General features: G+C 40.2%; 1 protein-coding gene across 3 annotated transcripts; it reads right to left on the bottom strand.

Annotated features, from left to right (window-relative positions):
- Nucleotides 1–6,567: 6,567 nt before the first annotated feature.
- kiaa1191 (KIAA1191 ortholog) lies at nucleotides 6,568–18,443 on the bottom strand. Of its 3 annotated transcripts, none has more exons than XM_080201593.1 (8): nucleotides 18,120–18,443; nucleotides 17,914–18,001; nucleotides 17,293–17,480; nucleotides 14,440–14,560; nucleotides 10,323–10,447; nucleotides 9,521–9,627; nucleotides 8,466–8,608; nucleotides 6,568–7,320 (listed from the first exon to the last, which is right to left on the bottom strand). In XM_080201593.1, the coding sequence occupies exons 2-8, from the start codon at nucleotides 17,939–17,941 to the stop codon at nucleotides 7,103–7,105; spliced, it is 930 nt and encodes a 309-aa protein (XP_080057719.1). In that variant the 5' UTR covers nucleotides 17,942–18,001; nucleotides 18,120–18,443; the 3' UTR covers nucleotides 6,568–7,102. The 3 variants fall into 3 exon arrangements, with proteins under 3 accessions (XP_080057719.1, XP_080057718.1, XP_080057721.1); XM_080201592.1 differs by having other exon boundaries at nucleotides 18,177–18,443; XM_080201595.1 differs by lacking the exon at nucleotides 17,914–18,001 and having other exon boundaries at nucleotides 18,177–18,443.
- Nucleotides 18,444–18,650: the final 207 nt, after the last annotated feature.

The following is an 18,650-nucleotide window of genomic DNA, read 5'->3' as shown; positions in this document are numbered from 1 at the left end:
TCAGTGTCATGAGAGGTGAGAGCCACTACTCTTCTTATCACTAATGGGTGAGGAAAGATCTCTGAAGCAAAATTCCACCAGATACACAGTCAGAGGAAAAAAAAAGTGTTATCCCAAAATACAAATCTTGCGTTTGAGTGGGTTCAATGTAAATCGCTGCAATTGCCAACTTCAGAACGCCCATGTTAAAACCAGTAGTCATGCTATCCAAGTTGCAAGGAGGAATTTTATATTTATAAGTGGCTATTTTTTAAAAAGCTGCTTTGCTAAAGTTTGTTATAGAGTAGGAGGTTTACAGCATGGAAACAGGCCCTTCAGCCCAACTTGTCCATGCTGCTTTTTTTAAAAACCCTTAAGCTACTCCCAGCTGCTCACGTTTGACCCATATCCTTCTTTATCCATCTTACCCATGTAACTGTCTAAATGCTTTTTGAAAGAAAAATTGTACCAGCCTCTACAACCCACCTCTGGCAGCTTGTTTCACCCAGTGAAAAAAATTGCCGCCCCCCCCCCCCCCCCCCGGACCCTTTTGTATCTCTCCCTTTAGTTTTAGGCTCCCCAGCTTTGGGGAAAGATCTTGACTATCCAGCTGATCTAGGCCCTTCATTTTATAGGTTTCTAAGATCATCTTTCAGTCTCCTATGCTCCAGAGAAAAAAAAAGTTCTAGTCTATCCAGCCTCTCCTTATAACTCAAACCATCAAGTCCTGGTAGCATCCCAGTAAATCTGTGCTCTTTAGTGAAATAATCTTTATAATAGGGTGACCAACTGCACTGTATTCCAAGTGTGGCCTTACCAATGTCTTCTACAACTTCAACAAGATGTCCCAACTCCTGTAATCAACGTTCTGACCAATGAAACCAAGCATGCTGAATGCATTCTTTACCACTCTGTCCACCTGTGACTTCACTTTCAAGGAGCTATGAACATGTACCCCTAGATCTCTGTTCTGTAACTCTCCAATGCCCTACCATTAACTGAGCAAGTCCTGTCCTGGTCCAATAAATGGATCACTTTACATTTATCTAATTTAAACTCCATCCGTCATTCGTCAGCCCACTGGCCCAATTGATCAAGATATCTTGCTTCCATAATCCTGCATGGTTTCTCACTTTAAATAGTGAACATCTAAGAATAGTTGTACCCTCATGCCAGATGGTTGATCATTCCCACTCCAGTGCCTCAGATACATTAGAAACCCAGATGCTACACAGATTAGAAAATGAAACTAGGTGGGAGAGAAAGAACAGAATAGAGTAAAATGCAGGACCGAAACAGTAGAAATTATCAGTGTAGAAGGCCAGCAGCAAGAAGGCAAGGTAAAGGGATAAAGAGGAAGTGCCAGAGAGCAGACCCTTAGCAAAGATGCCTCCAAAGATACTGTTAGTCACATTTGTAATGGCTAGAAAGGTATTGGTGTGATCTTACCTGCTGTTCACAATGCTCCTGCAGCAAGGTCAAAAGAATTTGGTGACCACCCAAATCTCCATTCACTGCAGTGGGATGTGGAAAATCCCACCAGTGTGAACAGTGATAAGATTTTGGCCATTGCCTGTAAAGACTCAAATCATAGTACACTAAAGTTACCTGCTTTCCAAGATCTCTGCATAACACAGCCAAAGAAAATTTATCTGCACCATTCTTGAACAAACATTCTAGAAGGTGACTGAAACATGAAGAATATGCCCAAAGATTGTCCATTATGGTTAGATTTAGTACTTCACTGTACAGATCAACTCAGTTAGTAGCAACTGAAGCTCCCCAAGCCTAATCAATTTGGGGAGTGGTTGATTTGTCACATGCATTAACATAGCAAAAAGTATTGTTTCTTGCATACTATACAGCCAAAACATACCATTCATCGAGAAAGAAACGAATGTAAAATGTGTTATAGCTAGGGTGAAGAGAAAGATCAATGGACCTATCTCACATTAAAAGTCTGACGGCAGCAGAGAAGAAGCTGTTTGAGTTGGTTGGTATGTGACCTCAGATTTTTGTATCTTTTTGCCCCCCCCGAAGGAAGGTGGAAGTGAGAATGCCCAGTGGTTGGTTATGGTATTATACTAGAATCCAGAGGCCTGGGCACATTGAACTTAAGTTCAGTCAGTTAACTAAACATGTAATTTCATGGTACTTATTGCAAGATTGTCAAAAAACATCCAGCTGCTCTACCAAGGTTCTTTAAAAGGTAGGAAATATGCAGAGCTTACCTGATCTAGAGTATGCGATTTCAGATTCACAGCAACGAGGACGATTTTTAATTGCCTCCAGAAGTGCCCTAGCAAGCCCCTCTATTTAAAAACAATAGTTGGACTTCCTGGCATTGACTTGGGCAGTTTTTTTTAAAAATTACACATAATGTGGGATTCACTTGCCAGTCCAGTATTTATTGCCCAATTCTAATTGCTTATAGGGGTAGTGAGTCACCACCTTCTGCTGCAGTCCATCTGGTGCAAGTACACATACATTGCTGTTAGAGAGGGAGCCCTAGGGTTTTGACCCAGCAACAGTGAGGAACAGCAATATATTTCCAAGAAAGAATGGCAAGTGACTTGGAGGGAAACCTCCAGGTGGTGGTGTTCCATGTGCCTGGTGCATGTGCCTTCTAGATGCTTGTGGGTTTGAAGATGTTGCCTAAGGATCCCTGGTGAGTTACTACAGTGCATCTTGTAGATGGCAAATACTGCTGCCATTTGTATGAGTGGTGGATGTTTGTGGGCAGGATGCCAGTCAAGCAGGCTGCTTTGTCCTGGATGGTGTTGAGCTTCTTGCTGGAGCTACACTCATTCAGGCAAGTGGAGAGCATTCCATCACACTCCTAACTTGTAGATACTGGACAAGCTTTGCAGAATTAGGTGGTGAGTTAGTCACCATAGGGTTCCTAGCCTCTGGCCTGCTTTTGCAGCCATAATATTTATAAGATTAGTCCAGTTCTATTTCTGGCCAATCCCCAGGGATTCAGCAGTGATAATGCCATTAAATGTCACTGGCATTAGATTCCTTCATTTTGGAGGTGGGTATTTCTTGATACTTGTTTGGCACAAATCTCAGCCTAGCTTGGATATTGTCCAATTGAAGCAATCCATATCCAAATACAGCATCTGAGGAGTTACTTCTGACCTCATGACAGATCATTCATGAAACAGCTGAAGATAGTTGGGCCTAGGACACTACTGCAAGGAACTCCTGAAGTGATATTCTGGAACTGAGATGATTCACTTCCAACAATTACAACCATCTGTGGCTGATATGATTCCAACCAGCAGAATGTTTCTCCCCACTCACCCATGACTCCAGTTTTGCTGGACTACTTGACACCACACTCAGTTAAATGCGAGACATGGACAGTGAGAATGGTGAAAGGATGTGTTCTAATCACCTATATATGCATAGGAAGAAACTGATGCTTTGAGTGGTAGCAGTAAAAAAAGGGAGAAATCATGCTATACGAAGGAAGGATGTAATAGGCCAAATGGTCATGCTTCTCTGTGCTTACCATTCTGATGTGGAGGTGCTGGCATGGACTTGGGTAAGCACAGTAAGTCTCACAACACCAGGTTAAAATCTAACAGGTTTATTTGGCAGCACTAGCTTTCAGAGTCTCAAGCTCCTTCATCAGGTGAGTGAGGACTTTGTCCACAAAACAGGGTATATAAAGACAATTTTGTGGAAATTGTGGCCTCCAGAAGACCACTGCCCTCAACTTGACAAGTATGCCCAAGCCATCAGGTATGTCAATGCCAGATTCACTAGCTGCACACTAGACAGTCCCAAACATCACCCAAGCACAATGCAACACCACCCACACTCTCAAGACCAACAAGTGCAACATTGTCATCAAACCAGCAGACAAAGGAAGGGCCACTGTCATACTGACTAGAACAGATTACTGCAAAGAAGTGTACTGTCAACTGACTAACCAGGTACACAGATAGTTACCTGCAGATCCGACCAAAGAACACACCTGTCAACTCAAAGACCGATCAAAACCTTTGATCTGGACCTTTAGAGCACCCTCCTTGCTCTCATCCCACGTATTCCCCGCGTTGGAGATCTCTACTACCTCCTGAAGATACACAAGGCCAACACTTGTGGCCATCCCATTGCATCCGGCAATGGGATACTGTGTGAGGACTCTCCTGCTATGTCGAGGGCATCCTGAAACCCATTGTACAAAGAACCCCCAGCTTCTGTCATGACACTATGGATTTCCTACAGAAACTCAGCACATAACAGATCAGTTGAACCAGGAGCACTCCTGGTCACAATGGATGTCTCTGCATTTTACACCATCATCTCCCATGACGACAGCATTGCTGCAACTGCCAATCTTCAGATGCAATTCTACAACTCATCCGCTTCATCCTGGACCACAATGTCTTCAGCCTTAAACAACTAGTCCTTCATGCAGACACAGAACAGCCATGGGACCAAATTTGCACATCAATATGCCAACATCTTAATTCACAGGTTTGAACAAGACCTCTTCACGGTACAGGACCTTCAAAATCAATGCTATACACAAGATACATCAATGACATTTTCTTCCTTTGGCCTCATGGCGAACAATCATTGAAACAACTATACAACAAACATTAACAAGTTCCATCCCACCATCAGACTTACCATGGACTACCCTCCGGAATCGGCTGCATTCTTGGATACACGCATCTCTATCAAGGATGGTCATCTCAGCACTTCATTGTGCCGCAAGCCCACGGATAACCTCACGATGCTCCACTTCACCAGCTTCCATCCTAAACACGTTAAAGAAGCCATCCCCTACAGACAAGCCCTCCGCATACAAGATCTGCTCCGGTGAGGAGGATCGCAACAGACACCTGCAGACGCTAAAAGACGCCCTCATAGGAGCAGGGTATGACACTCGACTCGATTAACAGTTCCGATGTGCCACCAGCGGAAATCCGCACCGACCTTCTCAGAAAGCAAACATGGACACAGCGGATGGAATACCCTTTGTCGTCCAGTACTTCCCCATAGTGGAGAAGCTACGACATCTTCTCTGGAGCCTTCAACATGTCATTGATGAATATAACCATCTCAACAAGGCCATCCCCACACCTTGCCTTCAAACAACTGCACAACCTCATTGTCCGCAGCAAACTATCCAGCCTTCAGGAGAATAGTGACCACAACATCACACAAACCTGCTACAGCAACCTCTGCAAGACATGCCGGATCATCTCACATGAGAACACCATCCACCAGGTACATGATACATACTCTTGCGACTCGGCCAACATTGTCTACCTGATATGCTGCAGGAAAGGATGTCCTGAGGCATGGTACATTTGGGAGACCGTGCAGACGCTATAACAACAGATGAATGAACACTGTTCGACAACCAGGCAGGAGTGTTCCCTTCCACTTGGGGAGCACTTCAGCAGTCACAGACATTCAGCTTTTGATCTTTGGGTAAGCCTTCTCCTAGGTGGCCTTCATGACACAGAACCATTGATCAGAAACTGATAGCCAAGTTCCGCACACGAGGACAGCCTCAACTGGGATCTTCGGTTCATATAACACTGTAATCCTCATGACTTGCCTGGGCTTGTAAAATCTCACTAACTGCCCTGGCTAGAGACAATAACACATGTCTTTAACACGTGCTTAACCTTCTCTTCACTCACATTGTCTGTACCTTTAAGACTTGATTACCTGTAAAGACTTGCATTCCAACTATTACCTTGTAAACTGAGCTTGTGTCTTTATATACCCTATGTGAACACAAGTCCTCACTCACCTGATAAAAGGAGCTTGAGACTCCAAAAGCTAGTGCTGCCAAATAAACCTGTTGGACTTTAACCTGGTGTTGAAACTTCTTACTTGTGCTTACAAATTCTGAACATGGAAATGAAAACTATTGGTACTGTTAAAATCAGTTTGCCTTTATCACTAGACTTCCACGTGTTAGGCATAGCTGTCATTGTTGGACAATACTCATTCCAAAAACACTGCAGACCCAGTTCTGAAAATAATCACCCTCCTATCAGGTGCAATGAAGAAACAAGCATAACAAAATAAGCACAATCAATTGTTATTTTAATACTGATAGTAGTCCACTTATTTTAAACACCAAGTGTTACTGTTTAAAAATAAATGACCATCACTTCTAATTATCCAAATCTGTATTTCAGATTAAGACAGCCAGAGATTACAGCTAAGTTTTAAAACATCTTTCAGGACCATATTAGAAGTTTCAATTAAGCAGTTAAAGTGTTTCTTGGCATTGGGTTATGTTGTCAAGATTCAAGTCAACCCAGAAAGAAGCACATTACTGATCTCAGGAAACATTGCATAATATGAGACAAAACTCTCAGAAACACATCTGGACATAAGAAATTCCTATCAGTTTGTACCACAGTTTTACATAAGAGCTATTTTAAAAGAAAACTATTTGCAATTAACTGTACTATTTATATAAAGTTAGGTCATTCTTGTACAAAAAAGCATAAAGGTCTGACCACAGCACATCTTTGTCAACCTCAATTCAGTAATCCATTATAAATAACGTTATCAGAATATATAATAAAAAGTAGTCTGAAATATGGTCACAAATATGTGCACAAATTTATTTAACATATTGTTAGGCAATACGACAAATAAATGAATACAGGTGGCTCACCAGTACTATGCTATTATCTCATTAGTCTCTCAACTGCATGTGAATTGAAGAACATTATTCTGTAACACATTGTTATTGGTTACGTTTTAGAAGGGTATTTGAAACCAACTTTCTGGTCCATTTGGAATATAACCTCAGCATGCACTGATTAATATTCCAACACTGCTGCAAGCATTTTTTTTGGCTGTGTGAAGTAAAAAAAAGACTACAGAAATGTTTGAGCACATCCTTTTTGGTGCAAATAAGCATTGTGAATTTCTTCAAAATTGTTTTGATTCTACAATATTCAAACTGCTCTACTTCTGGCTTCAACTTCATCCATCAGTTTTAAAAAATAAAATCTCTACAAGAATTAAATGTGGTTAGACACATCTCATGGGTGGGCAGGGAGTTAATGTATCAGTTTACTTAAGCAGAGGATGCACAGTTGACACTATTTAACCATGGTAGAATACATTAAAATCCTGTGGGAGCAAAAACATTTAAATCTCTGGAATTTACATGATGAGTACGAACAGGGCGCTTTTTTTGTTCTTCTAGCAAAGTTAGGTCCATTTTAGGTGGTTTCAAGTTTGAATGATCTTCTACCATCTGAACAGCAGTGCCCTGAGTACGCATGATGTCCATAGGGGAGGGCTTCTGCAAACCTTTGAAATTCTGAATAGCAAAGGCACCTGAAGAAAAATAATTAATTTGTTAACCCTAGATGCCATATAATGAATTTACTAAAAGAAAAAAATTGAAGGGATATCAGGTCAACTTAAATAGCAGGTAATAAAGACACTTTCAAATTCTAAAACTTGGTGTGGTGGGAAAAAAAAGCATTCCTCAGCACTTGTCATTTTGTCTAGAGCTTTGAGATACTAAGTCACTGGCTTTTTAAAAAATACAAGAGCTTTTTTTTTAAGAAAGGTTTCCCCAAAATAAGTGTATTGGGAGCTGCAAGATGAAAAATTAGCACTTCTATACCAAATACTTGGCTCTGATAGAATGTATAATTTTCACATACATGAAAAACAACAAAATTAAAATTGACCCAATTCTAATTCTTGCATTTTGGATTAATTATAAAAAATTGTCAGTTCTTATCTTTAAGAAGAAAATTTTAAATTAAAAATCTGTGGAATTAAAACTTAAGTTTCAAATAGCACATCTTATTTATAATCCCAGCTACATTGGAAACAATGGTCACAACCATCAAATCTGTTCCTCAAACCAAATGAATCATGGTGTAGCTATACCACTCAAGTGTTAAAATAATCATTTGAAACTTTAAATGCAGCATGATGATTGACCTTTTATCCCCACAATAACACAACCCTTACATTTAACATGTTAATACAATCTAACTGGAAGAGGTTTGGTGCTGCAAATACGTTAAAAAACTGTACATGGCTTCAGAGTCACAGACCATTGTATTAGAGACCAGAACTGTTACCAATGTAACACCTCAAAAGATAAAAACAGGATAAATCTGATGAGTCAATTTGTCAATAATAAGCAAGCTTTCAGAAGGTCATGCAACAGAAAGCAAGTTCCAAAATTCATCTGAGTAAAACTAATACTCAGCTGAAAAGACAAGGACAGCCAGCAGAGATTTGTATAAGACACATCATGTTAGACAGATTGAATGGAATGCAATAGATTGAGGAAATAATGAACTTTACCAAAGGAAATGCCTTGGGTATTTCATATGGATTTCCAAAATGCAGCTGATAAAGTGCTCCATAAAAGACTTGTTGATTAAATTAAAGCAACATTGGAAGGTTAGGATTCAGTTAATGCTGAACAAATTCAAATAGATTGTTAACCTTCCCACCTGGTTCAGTTGCTCTGTAATTCTGTGGACGCATGAAAGGCCTCCATTTGTCAGCTGCAGTTGCTTCACCAACAAATGTGGTGGAATCTCTGTCCAGACTTCTACTGCTTAAATCAGAAGCTGCTCTTTGGCCAAACAAAGATCTGAAACCATCATCAGAAAAACAATAAACACGTTTCTTCCCCTCAATCACAAGACAAATACAAAAATAAAAATCAGAACAAAATTATCCATCCTGTAGAAGAACTTAATGAACCAGAAAATAAGTTTGGCTCATTACTGCATAGTTAATAACCAGATATTGAATGTACAAGTTTTATGATTTTGTTATGATATCAACATGAACACACTTTTCTATAAGACGGTTGTATGGCCAGTTGTTATTTATACAATATATTACATTTGCTAGCCTTCCACACCTGTCCTTTCACAAGTGATACCAATCAGAGCAGTTCCAACTGAACGAGAGAGAGAGAGGCAGGAACCACTATCAACCAAGGAACGGAAAAGGGATGCATAGAATTAAGATCATAGCCAGATGTGATCAATGAACACTGTTTTACCATAAGCTACTCTGAAGCATATCAAAACAATCAGATTTATGAATTTATAAATCTGTTTGGGAAAACGCAGCTACTAATCAGATGGATTTATTGTCTACTGTGTTGTTTTCTTTTTCAATTGACTATTGCTCATCATTCATTTTGAACAGCCCAGCATCTTAGCTGGGCAATAAAGGAAATACATTCTCCAACTATTTTAGATTGTTGCCCTCCTTTGGTGAAGTTTATCCATGTGTATCCATCATGCCTTGTTCAGATTTTTGTCACTTGTTGGCAATAATAGTGTAGCTGAAACCATTGAAGTTAGTTACTGAAAGTTGGGGAAGGTAAGTATGCCTCGATTAATATCTTGCAAACATTTAGTTATACAAGGTCTAAACAGAATGATTTCCAGTATTTTGAATTAGAAATTAATTTACTGGTTGATAATGGATGTGGCAATTCAAGTTAAATGGAACATATTTTTGCCAGTTTCTACACTTATTGCTATACCTGCGATTTGGCATTGGTGAGGCCTGTGGAGTTCCACAGGGAGTTGACTGAGCCGATGAGGATAGTTGATCTTCTTTAGTTAAATCCACACTCTGTGCTTTCAATTTCTATTTAAGAAGAAGCAAACATGAATACAAAAGTGGGAGCCAATGCCCCATTCAATCTATTTACTTTATAAAGTTGCTGTAAAACACAATGGATTGTTAAGGCACAATACAAGTAATTGGAATATTTAGTTCATTCCCAGGTTACGGAAGTTTGGCAAGAAAGCTCATCGACCTGAAATGTTTCTCTTTCCACAGATGCTGCTGGATTGCTTCCAGCATTTTTCATTTTTATTTTAAATGCAAACTGCTCGAGCAAAAAAAAATGAAAATAACTAGGGTTACTATTTTAGATGAGTAAATTTTAATTAATTAAATAACTTTTGCAAACCCTGTTGCAGAGTGCACGATTGAACAATGGGCAAGGACATGATCAAGGAGTTTCTCAAAGCTAAATAAACCAATTATCTAGTCTCATACTATTAGAAAGGCAAGCTTCCAGCAGTACACCATTGCTGATGTGTCCATGATTTCATATGAAAGTCCTTCTTTTGCCATCTGTACATATGGTCAGTAAAATGCAGTTACTGGTATCAGCATAGCTCTTCAGAAAAATTCAGCAGGAATCACCAATGCATTTATTAGGTTGATTGATATAACTCGCAACAAGAGGGATTTACTTCACCAGATATATTGTCATACTTAAGATGGCACACACTGACATTTAAACATACATGAAAAAGGTGTTCCATTCTCACCTGTAAAGCTTCCCCTACTCGGTGATAACTGGCCTCTTCTGCAACAAGGCCTTTGTGTGGTTGGTAACCAGCGTCTGTCAGGCCTGCCTGCTTCTCAAATCGCTGAATGCTTTCCTGTGTCTGCTCTGGTAATTAAAATGTAAAAACAGATAAAACTAAGAAGAAACATTAATACTTTGACAGCATATCCAGCAGGTAATGGTAAATGTACTTTCCAGAACCAGTTAACATCACAGCTGATATTTAATAGAAATTTCAATATACCCAAACTACTTAACTAGAAGACTCCTAACAATATTTATAAAAGCACTCAAGTTGGAATGATGCCACTTTGCAGAAGGTTGAAAAAAGTACACAGGAGAACAAACATGTAGAATGAACTTGGGCAGGTCAAAAGCAAGGCTTGTGAATCAAAATTCTTCAGGCAGCATTTGAAAGCCAAACTTTGAGAAGGAAACAGCCCAATCATTGAAAGGTTGTAAGTGGAGGCCATGGTGTGTGGGGTGGGGTAGAATTTTGAATGAATGGAAAAAAGAGAATGGGAGGTAAAAATGGAAAAATGCAGCAGAGAGAAAAATTGTTTACATTGCAGCAGACCAAGGGCAAACATGTAAATTCAATGTCCCACTGAAGCCCAAAAGCAAACTGGAGGAACATTCCAATCAGGCATTTTACAGCCTTCTGGATTCAACATGGAGTTCAACAACTTTAGACTGAACTCTCTCCTCCATCTTGATCTTATTAAAAAAAATTCAAATTGTTCATACACAACACTCCCAATCCATCCACATTTTGCTTTCACTGAGCACTGACCTTTGTTCTCCTATCAACACATTCTGCTCTCTTAACTTTATGCTATTATCTGCATCTTCTACAATCCTTAACACTTCAATTAATGTCATGTACACTAAAGATTTGCGCAATCTCTTCTAGCTCACACCTATCGCAGCGCCAGTTTCTTCACAACTCCCTTATACAGCATAAAATCCACCACATCTCTTCAGCTCCAAAGAAGAGATGTATGGATTCTAAACCTCAACTGTTTCTCTCTCCACAGATGCTGCCAAATCAAAGTTTGACCAACATTTTGTTTTTGTTCCAGATTCCCAGCATCTGCAGTATTTTGCTTTTAACTTAGAACTGGAAGTACCTGTTAACATCAAGTTAAATGATTTTTCATCAGAAACGGAAGGTCAGAGGTTGAAAGAACAAGGGAAGGTCTGTACAAAACACCATAAGTAGTGTCACAACACCAGGTGCAAAACACCAACCTCATCTTCTCACCCTCTCCCCTTTCAGCATTCCAAAACACTCCATGTCACCCTGGTTCCCCCACCTTCCATTCAATCCCTCAAGGCACTTTGCCACACAAGCACAGTGTAACACATGCTCTTTTACACAAACACTTCTTCCAGGTGACAGCAGTTTACATTTATTTCCTTCAATGTAGTATATAGCATTTGTTGCTCAGATTGCATTATGCTCTACTTTATGGATCCAAACACAGAAGGTGACAATTTTACAGGATAGAGGATTGGCTGTCTAATAGGAAGCAGAGAGTTGGTATCAATGGCTGCTATTCTGGTTGGCGGTTGGTGACTAGTGGAGTGCCGCAGGGATCGGTGCTGGGGCCTCAACTATTTACCATTTGTATGGATGATCTGGAGGAGGAGGGGTCTGAGCGCAGGATGACAAAATTTGCTGATGACACAAAGATGAGTGGAAAAGCAAATTGCGTGGAGGGTGTGGAAAGTCTGCACAGAGATCTGGATAGGCTGAGTGAGTGGGCGAGGACCTGGCAGATGGAGTATAATGTTAGCAAGTGTGAGGTTATCTACTTTGCTAGAAGTAATAGTAGGAGGGATTATTATTTAAAAAGGCGAAAAGCTGCAGCGTGCTACGATGCAGAGGGACCTGGGGGTCCTTGTGCATGAGTTGCAAGAACCCAGTCTGCAGGTGATCAAGAAGGCGAATGGAATGCTGGCCTTTATAGCAAGGGGGATAGAATATAAAAGTAGGGCGGTCTTGCTGCAACAGTACAGGGTACTAGTGAGGCCACAGCTGGCATACTGTGTGCAGTTTTGGTCACTGCACTCGCAGAAGGATATACTGGCCTTGGAGGGAGTGCAGAGAATGTTCACTTGGCTGATACCAGAGATGAGGGGGTTGGACAATGAAGAGAGACTAAATAGACTAGGTCTGTACTTGTTGGAGTTTAGAAGGCTGAGGGGGGATCTTGAGATGTACAAGATAATGAAGGGGATGGATAGGCTAGAGGTAGAGGGATTCTTCCCACTTAGAAAGGATAGCAGGACTAGAGGACACAGCCTCAAGATAAGCAGGGGGCAGTTTAGATCAGAGTTGAGGAGGAACTTTTTCACTCAAAGGGTGGTGAATCTCTGGAATTCTCTGCCTGAAGTGGTGGAGGCTACCTCCTAAATATATTTAAGTCACAGGTAGATAGATTTTTTAATAGACAGGGGAATTAAGGGTTATGGGGAGAAAGCAGGAAATTGGAACTGATCCACTTCAGATCAGCCACGATCTTATTGAATGGCAGGGCAGGCTCGAAGGGCTAGATGGCCTACTCCTGCTCCTATTTCTTATGTTCTTACAGAACACCTCCATTCAGTCCACAGACAAGATATTGCTCCCAATCACATTATAATTCTCACACTGACTTCTCCTCAGCCTCCTGAAGTTTGCAATAGAGTACACAGCAAGCTCAAAGGAACACTGATTTTTTTTTTCAATCAGGCATTTTATAGCCTTCTAGACTCATCCAGTTCAACAATTTCAGATTATAATCTCTGCCTCAGTTTGTTTGGCGTTTTGCTGATTTCAGTCTCATTTTCCATTTGCTCCTGCTGCCAGATGCAGCTGTCCACTTAGTGATTTACATCTCCTTTGTTTCTTTACTTGACCCATTACCAGTCCTTTGCCTTATGCCATCAACTTTGTTTAATCTCTTGTTTTCCAGACTTTTCCTTTTTGTTCTTTTTCCAAGCTCACCTTTTCACCTGTTTAAAATCTATAACATTTTGCTAATTCTGATGAAAAGTCATCAGCCTGAAACATTACCACCCCCCGCATCCCCCCCCCTCCAGTGTTTCTCTCTGCTTGATCTGCAGAGTGTCTCCAAATTTTTCTGTTTTTAGTTCAGATTTTCAATATCCAGCTTGTCTAACAGGAAATGTCACCTGTATTTGCATTGCTAAAAACTTGGAGGCAAGAAAGGCTGGTGGAAGATGATAATGCAGAGGCCAAGGCAAGGGCCTTCTTTGGGATGTAGCTCAGGATCAAGCAAAACACTAGCAGACTTCAACTGCTGAGGAGGTTGATGGTGTACAAATAAAATATGAAATGGCTAGTCTTAATTTTGTTTATATTAAGCTGCAGGAAATTTGGATGCATTTAAGATTAGGGAATAGAGATCTGGGAAGAAACAGAGTGATGTTGACAAGTCCAGACAGCAGTGGCACAAAAGATAGATCATCAAGCAAGATATGATAATCAGCATTCCCAGTGCAAGCAGGGAGGATGAAAGAAAGGTGTGTTAAGGTGGGCCTGCAGTTGCCAGACATGAAAAGTATTCTTGGAGTTTGAAGGCAAAGATGATATGCAAGAGTGATAATTGAAATTAAAGGAACAAACTAACATTGAGGAAATGGTGTTCTTTTAAGGGAGATAGGGATAGTTTTACATTAGCAAGCACGACATGAGACACGGGAGCAGGTGTTGAGCTTCTTGGACAAGATGAGTCATGACCAACAAAGGAAGTAATGGCAGATGCTGCTCTAATGAAATCCGTAAATTCTTTGCATTTAGGTGAAACAATATTATCTGGGACAGGGGAGTTAGAAATCTCCAGGAAAATAACTGCAGCATATAATACAGTCGCACAGTCCAAAAAAGGATGTCAAAAACATAACCCAAGGGTGATCCCAATAAAGTTGAGACTACATGATTAGGTTCTGAAGAGGACACAGTTTAGCTACAACTAATAAGTGTCTAGACTATGCTACTGGTCTAGTTGCTTTATGCAACATCTTAAAAAATATTATAATCACTGTTAAATCAACCAATGTTAATGCAGTAATTTAAACTGACTTCTTACTTGTTATAAGTGAATTCATGATGACAGAAGTTGCTTTGGCTTTCACCACATGTACTTTGTTCAGGCTTTCAGCCGATGGAGCCATGATTGAAGGCTGAATACCATTTTCTCCATCTTCCACCTAGAAATGAAAGGAATCAATGTGATTTCCTCTGCTTTGAATGTCAGAAAATACACACAGATATTTGAGCAATTATTGGTAACACAAATTTGCATTTGTTACAAAAAATGGTAGGGTTAGTTCAAATTTGGTATTATTTTGTCCAAATTACTATAAAATGTTATACATAATTCACAGTACAAATGCACGTATCATCATTTAAGTAGTAAGTCACTGATTAAAATATATTTGTCCCCAAATGTTCTGTTCATATTTCAAACATAGGAGTATGAACTTAAAGTACTCATGCACCATAACTGTTATATTTAATCTGTTACAAACAGATTGAACAATTCGAGAAATAAGTCTTCCTTCACATTATAGGTTAAAAAGGCCTAATCTGGTAAAGAAAATTCTACGATAAACAACACTACATAATTCAATGCACAAAACATCTCCAAAAAAAAAGGAATGATATACAATCTCATGGACCAATGTTAACCAATTAGCATTGAGTAGAATTATATGCCCCTCAAATCACCTAGACCTCAGCTTTTATAACCCAATAGATCATTTGTTCAGAACATCACTGTAGTTAACAACCCTGTTAAAAGCTATTCATGAAATTGTTCAAACCAAATTAAACTATTTTCATTTACATATCATCTCTCACAATCCCAAGACATCCAAATTGCTTTTTAGGACGTAACCTCAGGTAAGTAATAGAGTAGGATTTGCTGCAGCCACTATAAAAAGTGTACCTGACCACAATCCATTAATTACGGGTACCACAGAATTTGTTTGCGAGAAAGACAAAACGAAAAACAAACTGCAATCAATGCAATCCATATCATGGGCAAGAAATTTTCACTATCAAGGCAGAATATGTTAATCAGGACACTACCACCAGCCAGTATACATGATACTGCTTGGTAGCACAGTAGTCAAAGACCTTTGTGGAGCCATTTTTCAGATGACAACATGATGCCTTTATATCACGCTTTCATGTGGTAAAATTGCCCCAACATGACAAAATATCACCAAGCCACATAACAAGACAGTGAGGTAGATGACAAAAGAAAAAAAGTAGCAATTCCACATCTTAGGGTCTTAGCAGCTGATTAAAATAAGAGATTTGCAAGAGACCAACATTAGAGGAACAGAATATACATCTGAAAATGCCAGGTCAGACATTACAGAAAAAGGGAGGGGATAAAGCCAGTGGGATTTGTAAATAAATATTAAACTTTTAAGAATCAAGCTTCACCAAGAGCCAACAATCACGATGTCATCTGATAGTACAAAACTCTGGAAAAAAGAGACAGAGAAGCTTTTGATCTTGTTCTCATCCAAACACTTCAAAAGAATACCAACACGGGGACAAACAACAATTTATACTGTAGAAGTGATGATTGGTTGGCAAGTAAACTCAAATTGGTAGAGGTGTTGCCATAGAGAATGCAGACAGAAAGAACACATGTACACATTTCAACCAAACAGAATATGTGACAGCCATTCACTGACTCATTCCTCAGGGCAATGCCTTGACCAGTTCGGGTCAAATTGCCCAATTTTAAATTTCCAACAATGCTTAGCAAGTAATGTCAGTCACCTAGGACATTCTCCATGCCAACCAATCAGTACCTTCACCTCATACACCTTCCCCTTCTAATTGGTACTATTACCCTGATGAAGCAAAAAAAAGCTTCAACATGTCTTCTTCAGTAATAATCTTAGAATGGTGCTGAAAGGGACTTGATGGAGGTTGGGAATCAAACAACAGTTTTGAACGATCTCAAGTCTGCAAGAGGGTAGAATATGGGAGGTTAGGCAGCATACTGAAAAGTCTAGAAGTAACAAAGGCATGGCAAACATTTTTGACACTAAGAAATTGGAAAACTGGTGGCCTTAGCATTAGTCTGCTAATTTCAGAGGATTGTTCATTTCAGTGATATTCACCAGGGAGAGGGTTGGGAAGGTGGTAACTCCAACACGTCGAGCACTGGATGTCAAGCAAGCAATCTGAATTTGGGGACAGCAGAAGGGGCTGAGAGAGGTGATATGAGGTGGAATTGGTTACTATCAATGTACATGTGTAGTGTAACTGTTTTTGGACAGTGACAAGGAACAGCATATAGGTGACAAATTGTAAGGGATCAAGGAAATACTTCTGAGGGGACACCACAGCTGTAGGTGATTTTCTGTATGTGACTGTATAGAAACTAAAGCAGGTGACACAGCTGCACATAGTGACACCTCTATTCCCTGCCAGAATGGGAATGATTGGCGATGCGCCAATCAAATCATAGCAATGCATTGCTACAAGTGACTGGATGTCATTCAACACTGGAGAAATCATCCCCAGCTTTTAGTGGGAGAAGTTGCCAAGTTATATTTATTATTGTAGTTGATATACAAATTGTTTTTAAACAATCCTGCCAGCCACTCTGCTTCTAACACACTGACACCCTTATCAGTCAATAGGCAGCTTCTAACAGAATACAAAAGGAAACTCAAAGCAAATATTAAACTACTGGATCAACAATCTACAAAACCGACCAACAGTCTTATGGAAAAATAATTTCTAAGTGTCTTGCTGTTCTGGAATGGGAGCTAGCTGCATAACACAATGAAAGCTTAAAAAACTCAAAAATTATGCCCAAAAGCACACTGGAGAATATTTAATATCTTACAGGAATGGAGGCATATAAACATTTCTGCAAAGTTCACATTAGTAATAAATACAAATTTACCATAGACAATTGTTGGTATTTCCGCTCTGGGATAACAGGTTGTTTCCACAATATATTACTGCCCATATCAGAAGGGGGAGGAGTCATTGGCGTTAAATCGTCCAAGGCATCATCATAGCTGAATGCCCGACGGTGCATCCCTATTGGTAGGGACATCTTTCCCAATAAGTTTGAAGAATGTTCAATGGCTGCAAAGGACAAATACATTTAATTTTACTGGTGTATAAGCATCAATAGTTTGTTGGAATACATATTTCATATCACAATAATTTTGCAACAATGTCAAATAAATAAAGCCATATTCAATTGCACTTGAATCAAATGGGAAGTTCTACTGCCGAAGACATTTTGTACTATTAAACTTTAATGCACATTAGGAACGAAAAACAGTGTTAAACTCGAAACGTTTAATTTCTCTCTCCACAGATGCTACCAGATCTGATGGGCTTCTAATTTTATTTCAAATTCCAGCATCCACAGCATTTTGTTTTATTTTAGAAATTACATGATTTGGTTTTTAGAGTTCAACCCCCGAAAGCAACGAGAATATAAACCTAATTTTTTTAATATAAAAAAGGATGGAAAAAAATGGAAAAAAGGAGAGAAACGAGCCTATATTACCAGGAACGTTATGTTCGTTTGAAGCCATGAGATGACTGCTGGTTTCTCGGGTAGGAATAAAAACAGGGAAGCTTTTCGATGTCCTCACCTGTTTAAAAAGAAACAGGACATAAAGTAAATCCCTGCTTCCTTGGAAAAAGGAAACAAACAGCATCCTCCCACCCATGCAGGAGCAGCTGCAATGCCTTCCCCTGCCCACCACTCACCAACACACACACTGGCTAGCGGCTGTTAATGGGCCAGACTCGCCGAAATGCACTTACTGCAGGCCGATGTGCAAGCCGCAGTCCTACCGCAGTAGTAGCGGCGCTCGGTACGGGCCGCCCCGGGCCTTCAGTCCATGACACGGGAACATGCTATGGCTGTCTACTGGGAGTGCAGAGGAGGGGGTAGGGTTCAGGATCCACAGGGGTTCGGGGTGTGGGTAGAATAGGAAGGCCGGTATCACATAATCAAATATATTCCCCCCCCCGTCGCAGTACGGTGTAATGGTGACGCTGCTGTTATCGCTCCAGCCTTTTATTCCCAACCTGTCACCCTCCCCGCTCCTTCCCCTGTCCCTGAACCATGACGTTAGAGAGCCCCAGACCATCCAATCAAATGGGGCGCTGGGTCCCAACCCCCCGGCTGCCATAGCGACGGGAGCGATTGTAATCACGTCATTGAGAGCACGCGCCTGTGGATTTGGAACGCTGCTGCGGCACGCTCAATGATTTTAAACAGCTAGGCCCTTTCAT

Source organism: Carcharhinus amblyrhynchos, chromosome 13, assembly GCF_965287045.1.
Source record: "Carcharhinus amblyrhynchos chromosome 13, sCarAmb.v2.hapA, whole genome shotgun sequence".
Classification (NCBI taxonomy): domain Eukaryota; kingdom Metazoa; phylum Chordata; class Chondrichthyes; order Carcharhiniformes; family Carcharhinidae; genus Carcharhinus; species Carcharhinus amblyrhynchos.
Note: the sequence above shows the minus strand (reverse complement) of the source record. Positions and strands in the feature narration are given on the sequence as shown.

Excerpts from the sequence above, each read along its gene's own strand:
- kiaa1191 (XM_080201593.1), bottom strand. The coding sequence starts at position 17,941 with ATGGCTTCAAACGAACATAACGTTCCTG. Across the intron at positions 17,481-17,913 it reads AAACGAACATAACGTTCCTG|CCATTGAACATTCTTCAAAC; the intron begins GTAATATAGGCT and ends TGTCCTTTGCAG. Across the intron at positions 14,561-17,292 it reads AATACCAACAATTGTCTATG|GTGGAAGATGGAGAAAATGG; the intron begins GTAAATTTGTAT and ends TTTCATTTCTAG.